At 36.0% G+C, this 13,849-nt stretch overlaps 2 protein-coding genes across 2 annotated transcripts in view; one reads left to right on the top strand and one right to left on the bottom strand.

Moving 5' to 3' along the window:
- stg1 (stargazin-like protein) overlaps window positions 1–13,849 on the bottom strand; it is a 323,672-nt gene that overhangs the window by 30,464 nt on the left and 279,359 nt on the right. The gene's annotated exons all lie outside the window — the stretch shown is intronic.
- The window catches only part of LOC111515246 (uncharacterized), a 44,009-nt gene continuing 37,169 nt past the window's right edge, over window positions 7,010–13,849 (top strand). The window contains exon 1 of the mRNA XM_074184842.1: window positions 7,010–7,222. Coding sequence (XP_074040943.1) covers window positions 7,025–7,222 — 198 coding nt within the window. The 5' untranslated portion in view covers window positions 7,010–7,024. The remainder of the gene's footprint in view (window positions 7,223–13,849) is intronic.

The following is a 13,849-nucleotide window of genomic DNA, read 5'->3' as shown; positions in this document are numbered from 1 at the left end:
GACAACATATTCCATCTTCAGACAGTTACTGTTGGTGTTCCACAAGGATCGATTCCAGGCCCAATTCTCTTCTTGTTATATATTAACGACCTAGCCCGCATTAAGATAATCGCAGAAATAACCCAATTCGCTGATGACACTACATTATTGTGGCATTGCAAGAATGAAAGCGAACTACATGATTTGATCAGCATGGATATTAAAAAAATAAAAGACTGGTGTGATGGTAATCTCTTGTCATTTAATATCTCAAAAACTAGCATCATCACCCTCAAGTGCTCTATACTAGATATCTACCTGGGTACTCAATTAATAGAAAACAAAATGTCAGCAAAATTTCTGGGATTGAAAATTGATAAAAATTTGGATTTGGAAGGTCACATAAATAACCTATGTAAAAAAATTTCATCAGGATGATTTGCAGTCAGAGTATCAGCAAATAATTGGGCACTAATATGTCAAAAAATGTGTACTTTGCTCTCATTGATTCTCATGTGAGATACGGTATCTGTTTTTAGGGAACATGTTGCCAATACTTGTTTGATAGGGTGTTTGTACTACAAGAAAGAGGAGTTAGAAATATGTGTAGAGTTGGATTCAGGGATTCCTGTCGACCTTTATTCAGAAAGCATAAAATCTTGACCATACTTCTATTGGAAATGTTATGCCTGATGAGCTCAATATAGGTTTACCGATTCCAATATCATCAAAAATTGAGAGGTCTTTCATATATAAAAAAAAAGTTTAACCATTTGCCAATTGAGATCAAAAGCATAACATTTGTTTGAAGGTGGTTGACAATGTTTCGTGGTGTATGTCATAAGTTCGGACTTCCATTGTCTAATATAATATAAAAATTGATTTGAAACCCCTGAAATTTTTTTTTTTAATTTACCGAAAATAATTTTATTAAACAAAAAATCTGAAATTACAAAGAAATAACATACAAGCAACAACCTAAAAAATAAAAATTGAAATAATAATAAAAGCTAAAAATTAAAAAATATTATTAACAAAAAATGAAAAATAACAATCAAAACATTCCCAACCGAATTACGTTGAGTTAATGATATTTTTGAATTTTCAGCTTTAATTAATATTTCAATTTTTATTCTTTTGGTTGTTGCTTGTATTTATTTCTTTATAATTTCAGTTTTTTGTTTGATAAAATTGGTATTTTCGGTTAATCATTTTACAACAAATATTATGCCATTATAAAAACATAATAGAACACTTTTGACATCTATCAATACAACAAATTTGGCATTTGATAGTCTAGAATGAGAGTAACGTATATTTAAAATCAGTCTTACCTTACATCTACTCATACAATTTTTGTTTCAAGTTGTCAAATTTTAGTCTTCACTCACGCTGCCATTACGAATTGACTGATGTAAAGGACCATCGTGGACTATGTTTCACTAAAGAAAACATCTAGGTGGCATTATTAGTCCCTGTGTAATTCAAAAGGATCATTTTCTTCCAGTTTGTGCCTTTGCATTTTCTACACATTACCTATTGCTTGGAGGTAATTTTTTGAAATTGATTGCTTCTCTCCTTTCTTTCTCTTTCAATTTAAATTTTTATATCATATTTGTGTACCTATGTTATAATAAACACGATATATGACCAACATCGTGAAATGAAACCAAAGTTAAGTTTCCCCCGACACACCCACGGCAAAGGAGCTTCCGAATACCTTTCTTGCAGCGAATTGAATAGTTTCAACGAGAAAATAACTTTTTAAAAAGAATGTATTGCTCAAATTAGAGACGACTATCACCCACAATTGCTACAAAGAGAATATCAATTGATATGAATGTTAACTGGAAGCAAACTGAATGCCAAAATATAGGATTCCTGGAAGATTTCCTAGTCAGGTGAATCTACGTGTGAATGGCCGTGGCGTGGGAACTGTGATCACATAACAAGCATCAGGCTCAGTCCTCCATGCCTCACCCTAGGCTAATAGGGGCATGATGAGTGGACAAAGTGAGCTCAGATATTGAAAATAAAAATTATGTGAATCAATAATTCCAGTTTTTTTTCGTTTCTTTTTTCACAGACAAGAACATCTTGGGATCGCAAATTCAAAGGGGACACCCTCACATACACAAGTCTTTTGAAGATTTCTGAGAGTTGTAACCAGTTGTGAAGCAACCTGTAACATTCATCATCATCCATTTCATTAGTTCGGACTTCCATTGCCTACTATGATATAAATTGATTTGAAATCCCTGAAAGAATTTGTGAAAAATTAAAAAAAAAATCAGCTGATAAATAACAAGTAAATTTATCAAAATAACTGAAATTACAGTGAAATAAAAAACAAATATGAACCAACAAAAAATAAATAAAAAAAAAATTAACTATTAACGCGACATGAAAATAAAAAAATATGTCAGCAAGAAATGAAAATTGAAAGATTCCAAGATAAGTTATTTCACGACGTTTCGATTGTTGGCATCCACAATCGTCTCCGGGTGGAAACTAAACTTATTCCTTCAAGATCTGACTATTTATAGGTCATTCGAGTGCTTTCACCTATCCCATACTTCCCTCTCACTGCTTCATCGGTTTTAGCGGGAGCTGACCGTTTGGCGGGAGTTGGTCGTGTTCCGCTTGATTAGAGCTTTTTATATGTTGCGTATCTCTACGCTAGCTTGGCTAAATGCGTTGTTGGACAACATATATGCGGCTTCTTTTGATTTTCTCCAGAGCCAGTGTTCCTCCTAGTGGATGATTTCAGCTTGAGCCCACTTGATAATAATAATAATAATAATAATAATAATAATAATAATAATAATAATAATAATAATAATAAGGAATTGGAGCATTTCTCCTTAGGGCAGCTGCTCGAGCAGCTGATGAACTCGGTATAGTTTTCGACTCTGAACGAGGTGACTACAACTCTGTCACCGAGTTGGAACCCGTTCAGCAAAAAGCTCAGATAAAAGCCGCAGAGATCACCTTACTTCTGCGGAGACACAGGGATAAGCCGATGCATGGGGTCTTCTTCAATAACATTGAAGACCTTGGCTTATCAAAGCGCCTGACGTTCGCTTTTCTCAGGTCGAGTGGGCTGAAGTCGGAAACTGAGGGGTTCATCATGGCTTGCCAGGATGGTGTCTTCAACACCTTAGTCTACCGCAGTCGCGTGATGGGTATAGAGGTTCCTGACACAAGGTGCAGGTCCTGCCGCGAGGCGCCCGAGACCCTAATGCACTTGCTATCAGCATGTCCAGCATATGCGGTCTCGGCCTATATCCATCGACATAACGCGGCCCTAAGAGTGCTATATTACCATCTACGGCACTCTTACGGTATTGACGAGACACCGGTGTTGCCCTACGCTCCGGGGGATATTGAATCCGTTGTGGGGAACGAGAAGTGCCGAATTTATTGGAACTATTCGTTCCCCACCCTCAGGCTCATACAAGCTAATAAGCCTGATGTAGTTCTTCTCGACCACCAGACCAAAACGATATTTGTCGTGGAGTTTTCAGCTCCTGGCGAGACGAATATCGTCAGAAAAGAGGAGGAAAAACGGATAAAATATCGAGATTTTCTCTTCGAACTCCGCAGACTCTATCCAGATCACTCTGTCAAGATGGTCGTTCTGATTATTGGAGTCCTTGGTGGAATGATGTCTTCTCTACTCTCGAATCTCAAAATCATACCGGCTTGCCGCACTAAGGCAGAAATCTTAGCCGCACAGATGCAGAAGGCTGTCATTCTTGGCTCACTGCGTTTGCTCAGGGCACATGATTCTCGGACCCAATGATCACTTACCCCACGGTGTGGGGAGTGGTCATTGGTTGATTATGCTGGCGCGCCCTCCCGAATGTATCGGGGCTTCGGGGGATAGGGCCTGACCAGCGCACACTACGGTGAAAAAAAAAATAATAATAATAATAATAATAATGTAAAGTCGTCAGGAGTTCGGATCCCCTTCTCTGCATGGTCCGTGACCATGAGAGAGCAGGAATTGGAGCATTTCTCTTTAGGGCAGCTGCTCGAGCAGCTGATGAACTCGGTATAGTTTTCGACTCTGAACGAGGTGACTACAACTCTGTCACCGAGTTGGAACCCGTTCAGCAAAAAGCTCAGATAAAAGCCGCAGAGATCACCTTACTTCTGCGGAGACACAGGGATAAGCCGATGCATGGGGTCTTCTTCAATAACATTGAAGACCTTGGCTTATCAAAGCGCCTGACGTTCGCTTTTCTCAGGTCGAGTGGGCTGAAGTCGGAAACTGAGGGGTTCATCATGGCTTGCCAGGATGGTGTCTTCAACACCTTAGTCTACCGCAGTCGCGTGATGGGTATAGAGGTTCCTGACACAAGGTGCAGGGCCTGCCGCGAGGCGCCCGAGACCCTAATGCACTTGCTATCAGCATGTCCAGCATATGCGGTCTCGGCCTATATCCATCGACATAACGCGGCCCTAAGAGTGCTATATTACCATCTACGGCACTCTTACGGTATTGACGAGACACCGGTGTTGCCCTACGCTCCGGGGGATATTGAATCCGTTGTGGGGAACGAGAAGTGCCGAATTTATTGGAACTATTCGTTCCCCACCCTCAGGCTCATACAAGCTAATAAGCCTGATGTAGTCCTTCTCGACCACCAGACCAAAACGATATTTGTCGTGGAGTTTTCAGCTCCTGGCGAGACGAATATCGTCAGAAAAGAGGAGGAAAAACGGATAAAATATCGAGATTTTCTCTTCGAACTCCGCAGACTCTATCCAGATCACTCTGTCAAGATGGTCGTTCTGATTATTGGAGTCCTTGGTGGAATGATGTCTTCTCTACTCTCGAATCTCAAAATCATACCGGCTTGCCGCACTAAGGCAGAAATCTTAGCCGCACAGATGCAAAAGGCTGTCATTCTTGGCTCACTGCGTTTGCTCAGGGCACATGATTCTCGGACCCAATGATCACTTACCCCACGGTGTGGGGAGTGGTCATTGGTTGATTATGCTGGCGCGCCCTCCCGAATGTATCGGGGCTTCAGGGGATAGGGCCTGACCAGCGCACACTACGGTGGAAAAAAAAAAAAAAAAAAAAAAATAATAATAAGACGTTTATTAATCCGAATTCACAATTACATGACCAGTATAATAATACATATATTTTGTGATATACAGATTAATTGGCCTATTGTCAGCTTTCTGATACGAGTTCAGGTACTGTTGAGGCCCAGAGGGAAAATGTATATACTGAGAATAAGATTGAGATTATTATATTTCGAACATTATGAAAACTGTCAGGTGAGTACTAAATATCTTAATGTTGAGATAGCTTCTCTTTTACCATTCTTTTGAATGACGCCATCGATTTTGTGAAATCAGTGATCCAAAATTTATTATGTTAATGAGTCCAAACACGCTTTGCTATTCCTGATTTGCTAGTTTCTCCTCGCTGTGTGTGTTTCTTGTGCTCAGCAATGCGAACTTTTAATGGCCTCTTAGTTTCACCGATGTATAACTCTCCGCACTCACAGGGTATCCGGTAAATGCAATTCTTGAAGACGCAGTCTGCGTTTGGTGGCCTAGTTTTCGTGAGGCTGCTACGGATAATGTTCCCAGATCTGAAGCGGGTTCTAATGTTATACTTGGACCCAATTCATCTCAATTTTTCCGACAATCCTCTGATGTAGGCAAGTACAAGTACTGGTTGTAGCGGCTTCTCTTTCTTGTGAGGCTCTTGCTGTCTACTAGCTAAAGTCTGTTCCATCATTTTAGAGTAACCATTCCAGCTCGTAAGCACGATCTACTAGAGTCTTGGTCATTCCTCTCTTAGTCGATTGATGGTGGTTGATTTCCTGGTTCAAATATTGTTCCGTGTGAGTGGGTTTTTGGTATACAGATGTTTCCCACTCAGACGGAACAGTATTTGAACAAGGAATTCAATCACCATCAATCGACTAAGAGAAGGATCCTCAAGACTCTAGTAGACCGTGCTTTTGGGCTCTGTAATACAAAGAAAGGTTTCGAAAAGGATTTAGGCATCATCAAAAATGACCTTCAAAGGAATGGTTTCTCCAAAATTATGGTGGAACAACCTTTAACGAAAAGACAGTTGTTGATGTGCTTCAGGAAGTTGCCTAGTTCAGCACATCAACAACGTAAGTCACAACCAGTTCTTGTACCTTCCTACATTAGAGGATTGTCGGAAAAGATGAGAAGAATTGGGTCCAAGTATAACATAAGAACCTGCTTCAGATCTAGAAACACTATCCGTAGTAGCCTCATGAAAATCAGGCCACCAAATGCGGACTACGATTCTAAAAATTGCATTTACCGGATACCCTGCCAGTGCGGGGAGTAAGAGACCATTGAAAATTCGCATTGCCGAGTACAAGAAACACACATAGCGAGAAGAAATCAGAAAATCAGGAATAGCAAAGCATGTTTAGACTCATCAACATAACATCAAGTGGGCTCAAACTGTAATCATCCACAAGGAAGAACACTGGTGTCTATTTAGCCAAGCTAGGGTAGAGATACGCAATATATTGAAACCTCTTATCAATCGGAATACGACCAACTCCCGCCAAAACGCAAAAATGCTATTATCTCATTTCAGTTTGTTAAATGAATATATTTTCCTCAACAGTTCAATAATTTATAAAAGCTATGATATACATTGTGGTGTTATTTCAATTCCGATTTATTAAAATATATTTTTATTGAAAAGTTTTTATGATACAAACAGTAGGTACATTTCGTATAAAAATAATAGAGGGGTAATTTATACCAATAGTACATTGATACACAATTGATCAAACCGTGCGAATTTGAAAATATGACTTAATGGCCTAATATCACATATTAAACGCAAATGCCTGAATAGTTCTATATAAATAAATAATGATTGGGATTTTACGGCTTAATAGAGTACCTAAATGTAACCTATCATTTTCAAAATATTATATCGTGTTTATAGGTAATCGTGGAACTCAATACAAACAGTTACTTTCTTTTCTTCGTTGATATAGTTGAAATAAAATCCATCATGAGAATGTATGAAAAAGAATTTCGAAATGTCTTCAGGTTACTGAATTTTGTTGGTATGCATCCAATGAAGAAATTAGTTACACCTCTAGTGATAATGAATAGCCTTCTTACCTTTTATTTGACTGTTTTGATCGTTCTTAAACTATTTTTGGGAAAAGAATTGGTCGCTGTTGAATCGTTCGGGGTATTTTCTCAAGTAAGTATAGAATTTGATTTCATTTTGTTGGTTTCTAATCAACTAAAAATGCCTGGATATAAGAATCCTGTACTTTTGCAATGCCGATACATAATGGTTTTGTGAATGTGATATATCTTTTCGAAAAAGTGTGTTTACTGTAATGTCACACATAAATCAAGTAACTCATTCGAAGATAACGTAATATATTTCCAAATCAATTGGTGACCATGCAATGAAATTGAAGAAAATTAAATTTTTCACCAGTAAAATACATGCAAAATTCAGAAATATACAATAAATTTCTTCAATGTCCCCCCTTTTTCATTTTTTGAACGGGTCAACTCGAAAAATTGAAATCTGGCATAATGAAATTAATGCATGAATACTTTGTTTTGAAGTGAAATTGACAGACGAATCTTCCAAGATGGCGACTGGGCGTCATCTGGGAAAAATAATTAAATGAAAAGGGGGGTCTTGTGGCACTTCTTTTAAAGCTCATGACAAATGATTCAGAACTCTAGAATATAATGTTAATATCTTCAACTACTACAAAATGGCGGATTTTTTAATAATTGCCTGAATACATAGATATTTAACTACATAATATGAGTTAATAACCTTGAGGTCAGTTCAGAAGATGCTCAAAATGGTTGGGTTGAACTTCTTGACATATGAACAACGTATCCGATATTTCACACCGAACATTTTCGAACACAGTAACGTCAGTATCTCTACAAATATTTATTATTCTCTACCGTATATCCAATGTTGAACAGGTTCACTTTCGTACAAAATTCAAAAGTGTCAAATCTGGCCGGCCGGCCATTCTGTAGGACCTCGACGGCCAATCCAACGACCAAGAAAAAGTATCCAAATAGTTTCTTACTTGTCTGGAGTGATGTCATGGTGCTCCATCTTGTTGAAATACAATATTCATATCGAATTCATTTGGATTCGCTCCCACGCTTTCAGTGATGAGAAGGACAACAGGTGTTTCCAGCATATTCAAATAAAGTTCCCCTGTTAAATTTTGATCAATATAGTTTCCCAATATAGTTTCCCAATATTTCTGCCCAAACGTTGATTTTTTCTGGATATTGGGTATGTGTTTCCCGGAAAACGCGAGGGTTGGTGTCACTCCAATAACAGCAATTTTGTCTGTGAACATTGCCGTTCAAAAAAATGTACATTCGTCACTGAAACAAATATTGTGGAGATAGGTAGGATGCCTTGCAATGGTTTCCGTCACGATTTCGTGACGTGACTTCAGTTAATTGGTGTACCATTTTGATTTTGTATGGATGATACTCATTCCTCTTCAAAAATCTCCACACAGTAGAATGAGACACCTCACAAACCTTCGCGACGGAATAAGTAGACTGTTCAGGATCACGGATTATTTAATAATAATAATAATATTGTTTATTATGCATGAAAATACATTCATACATAAAAGGAAAAGGGTTAGCCAAAGGCTATCTTCCACCCTTCCCAAAAGTTATACAGTGAGTATAAGAAAATAATTATAAACATACTTATTTACTGTTTGAAGGTGATTGACAATGTTTCATGATGAATTTCACTAGTTCGGACTTTCATTGTCTACTATATAAAATGATTTGAAATCCCTGAAACAACTAAAAAAGAAGAATTAAAAATGAATAGCTGAAAATAAGAATTATATTAACCAAAATAAACCTGAAATGAAATAATAGTGAAATAAAATACAAGTAAAAATAGAACAATAGAAAATAGAACAACACTAACTAAACTAACCAACTTGTTAGTTAGTTAGTTAGTTAGTTTAGTTAGTGAACTAACGTGACTTGGAATCTCTCCACTTTTTATTTTTATTTTCTTTTTTCTTTTTCTTTATTTTTATTTATTCAATTGTTCTATTTTTACTTGTATTTTATTTCACTATTATTTCATTTCAGGTTTATTTTGGTTTATATAGTTCTTATTTTCAGCTATTCATTTTAAATTCTTCTTTTTTAGTTGTTTCAGGGATTTCAAATCATTTTATATAGTAGACAATGGAAGTCTGAACTAGTGAAATTGATACTTATTTACTATCATAACAATGATAGAGAAGAGAAATAAATAATACATCATATAGTTACTATTAACTCTTAACATAATTTTGGTCAATTTAACAATTTCATTGTACTACCGTACATTGAATTTTGAATAAGCACTGAGCAGTAAGCATCTGCTGTTCTTCCGGAATGGACGGATGACCTGAGGGATTTTTATTATGTACACTACCGGTAGTTGTGAATTTGAACACAAGTTCCTTCAAATATTTTTTACAAATAGACCGATTCAGAAAACGTTCATTGAAAATCCTTTCGGTCTCTTGAAAGTTACGCGTCGCACCGTAAATAGAAATCGCTTCAATTTTTTCTTCCAATGGACGAGAATCGACCATTTTAGAGATTGTTGACGTGGTGCCTGTCTACTAGTAAAACCGAAGACTAAATAAGAATATTCTAACTGAACAATGATGTTCATTGTCGTACTGACATTTTTTGATGTTTTTATAAACAAAAAATAACTCAACAAACCTTATCGTATTGTTGGAATTACCATGGAACATTAAATAATTTCCTGAAGACAAACACAATAATATCGATATGGCAGATAAAAAGGAATATTTCTAGAAATATTCCTGCTTATCTGCCATATCCATATTGATGTGTTTCTCTTCAGGAAATTATTAAATGTTTCTCCATTTTGTAGTAGATGAATATATTGACTTAATATCCTAGGGTTGGGAAGTATTCGTCAGGAGCTTCAAAATGATGTGTCACAAGACCCCCTTCCTATTAAATTTTTTTCCCATATGGCACGCAGTCGCCATCTTGAAAGTTTTATCTGTCAATTTCACTTCAAAGTAAAGTAATCATGCCTCAATTTCATCATCCCAAATTTCAATTTTTTGAGTTGACCCGTTCAAAAAATAGAAAAGCGGGGGAGGGGACATTGATGAAATGCACTGTATACTTATGATTGATAGCGTGTCCTTTGTTCTCTTCGAAAAAAGACAAAACCCTATAAATGTTCAAAATTGTTACAATTTCGCCGACTACGTACATTCGATTAGCGATTTTCTTATTGATGTGATAACTTTTCATTGGAGAGTAAACCGCTTCGTTGCCTGATGCGGCGCCAGTTTATCTGGCTTTCCTTTCTCTCACGCATACGTCAGCGGAAGACAGGCTCCTCCTCTCTCGTCGGACAGACGTGGGTGTCATACAGATATTGTTGACAGTATTATAAAAATCTAACCAGCAAGCACGTAATTTTCTTTTTTCATGTGAAACGCGGCTTGAAGATGATGATACTAATTTTGTGTATGCACATTATTAGTATCATTATTTGATTCCATTTTATTTTTTGCTTTATTGCAAGCTTTATTTCCACTGTTCTAGTGGTCTACAAATTCACTTTTATTTTTTGAGATTTCAATTCGGAAATACAATTCTGAGTTAGTATATGCAATTGATTATTTTGATTATAATATTGATGTTTGAGTTATATATAATCGGGATTCCTTTTCAGCATTTCATCAAAACAATTTTTTTCTGAATGTTATGGGTTTTGTCCTTGTTTATTATTTTGATTTCATTTGTGTTTCTGTTTATATGATGTAGTTTAGGTATTCATGAACATCATAGCTATTAGATTCATGTCGTTTCGCTCATAGATATCTTCCCACGATTGGTTATTCAACATTAATCTCAATTTTTGTTAATTGATAGTAATAATATAATAATGATAATAATAATATCGTTTATTATGCATTGAAATACATTTATACCTAAAAGGAAAAGGGTTAGCCAAAGGCTATCTTCTTCCCCTCCCAAAAATGATACAGTCAGTATAAGAAAATAATTATAAACATACTTATTTACTATCATAACAATGATAGAGAAGAGAGAAAAATAATACATCATATAGTTGCTAATAACTCTTAACATTATTCTGGTCAATTTAACAATTTCATTGCACTACCATACATTGAATTTTAAATTTTTTAAATTAGCACTGAGCAGTAAGCATCTGTGATTTTATTTCTTTCTCAAATTGATGAATATTATAATTCAAAAGGGGTAAAATTTCATTCAGATAAGAAGGGGCTATATAAAAAAAATATCCTTGAAATTTAGAAGTACGGTGCCTAGGTATGTTGAATGAGTTAATTCTCAAATTGACTACACTGACAAATTGAATATATGTCAGAATGCATGCTCAATAAACAATATAAATAACTATGTGTTTCAGTTTAAAGCAACTTAAACAAAATCATTTTTATCAAATATTGGACTCTGTACCTCACATTCAGCTCCTTCATTTTTAACAAAAATGGGGTGACATGTTCACCTTATGGTATTCAGCATACGAATCGCATGCAAGCATTTTGTATACGTTGTATAACTTCTGTTCGTTATATTGCGACAAAAAATTGTAATACACCGAACAACAATACTCGATATGGGGGTAAATAAGAGTTTTAACTAACCTGAGTTTCATTTCTTCCGATAACTGATACTTGCATTTATACAGCGATTTGAGTTTGAAGAATGATACTTTGAAAATGTTTGTCACATGTTCATGGAAAGACAAAGATCTATCTATGGTTACGCGAAGATTTTTAGCACTGTCTACCCAGTCAATGTCTGCATTATCGAGAGTGAGCCTAAAGTTACACTGAGTTTCTACTATTCATCTTTGAGATCCCATGCATAAGACCACAGTTTTATTTGGATTGATTTTCAATCCATGATTCTTCAAGTATAGGAATGTTTTGTGCAAATCTGTGTTTATATTGGTCACGCAACTTTCTGTATCGGTGTTATGAGAAGACAAATATGAGTGTATATCATCTGCGTATAGATGTACTTGACAATGTGATAAGAAAGTGGGGTAATCAAAAATAAACACTGAAAACATCAAGGGTCCTAAAATACTTCCCTTTGGTTCACCTGAGATTGTTTCTTTTAGAGAGGACCATAAGTAATCATCCAGTTTGACCCTCTGTGATCGGCCTGTGAGATAGCTGTTCATCCATTCAAGAGAAATGTCATCGAATCCTATGAACTTGAGCTTGCTGATGAGTAAATCGAAATTTACTGAATCGAAAGCTTTACTTTGATCAAGCAGTATTAAAATGGTGACTTTTGATTGATCTCTGAATCTCGCAAGATCGTCGATTACTTTTAAGAGGGCCTTCTGTGTTCCGTGTTTTTTGCGAAATCCAGATCGCTCGTACGGGAGTATTCGATTTACTTCAAGAAAAGCTCTTATTTGACGGGAAATATTTTTCTCGAATATTTTAGAGAATGAGGGCAGAATGCTGATAGGGCGTAGGTCACTGAACGTGGCAGGTGCATTCTTTTTCGGAATTGGAATTACATTAGCAACCTTTCAAACATCTGGAAAAATACCCTGTCCGAAGGACTCGTTGAAAATATGTTTAACTTCATCAATACAGTATGGTACCACGTAAGAAATCATCTTGATATTTATGTTATCAATACCTAAAGCATTAGATTTTATTTCTTTGATAGCAGTCAAAATATCATCATCACATATATCAGTAAGGAAAAAGTTCATAGTAGCGTTCAATTTATTGTAGAATGAAAGAGTGTCATCCACGTTTAAAAAATAGTCATTGATTCCTTCAGGTCTACGTAGTTCAATGGGCAGGCTATTGGTTTGCGAGGATGAATTTGTAGTAACACCCCAATCTGCAAGATTTTTCCATGTCATTTTTGAATTGTTTTCATTTTTGTTCAAAACAAATTGTATATATGCTGTTTTTTCACGTTTTACTGCGCCATTGACGTAGTTGCGTAAAGTTACAGAGTACTGTCTAGCGGCTGCTGTCTTTTCTTCAACTATTTGGCATGACCTCTATCACGGGTTTTCATCATCAATTTGTTATCATAAGTTATATACGGAGATGCTTTATATTTTCTGTTTACAGTGCAAATTGGAGCATGTTTGTCAAAAAGCATAATGATACATTAGTTGAAAAAATTTACTTTGGAATCAATATCTTACATAGTCACCCCAAGGTCAGTTAGCATCATCTTGAGAAAAAATTTCATGATTGAAATTTTTGAAATTTCTATAAAAAATCAAGTTATCATAAGTATCTTCGCCTTCGAAATCAATATCTCAAAATATCATCAGATGGTCAGTTATACCATTCATATCAAGTGTATTAGAATTTCTTACCATCACTTTCTTACTAATGCAAATGACATCAATCAGAGATTCAGAAGTTGTTAATATCCGAGTAGAATTTTCCAGAATTTCATTCATATCGAAACAAGAAACTAGGGCAGTGAATAGTTGAGTGTCGCGAGAGTCACAGTTTAACAATTCAATATTAATATCACCAACTAACACCACAGTAGATGTTTCCAAATACACGCGTTCCAGTACATCAACTAACTCCTGCATACAGTCCTCTACATTTGTTCCTGGTGGTCGATAAACAACTCCACAGGCTACTTTTTGTTTGTTTATGTTGACTATAATCCATAGCTGCTCTAGACCATTTGCCGAAATAGAAGAGTGATATAATTTATATTCATACAGCGATTTGATGAAAAAACATACTCCACCACCTCT

This window comes from Leptinotarsa decemlineata, unplaced genomic scaffold, assembly GCF_025532065.1.
Source record: "Leptinotarsa decemlineata unplaced genomic scaffold, Ldec_3_MD MMD2_tig00026358_RagTag_RagTag, whole genome shotgun sequence".
Taxonomy (NCBI): Eukaryota; Metazoa; Arthropoda; class Insecta; order Coleoptera; family Chrysomelidae; genus Leptinotarsa; species Leptinotarsa decemlineata.
The sequence above is the reverse complement of the archived record's forward strand: the minus strand, read 5'-3'. Positions and strand labels throughout refer to the sequence as shown.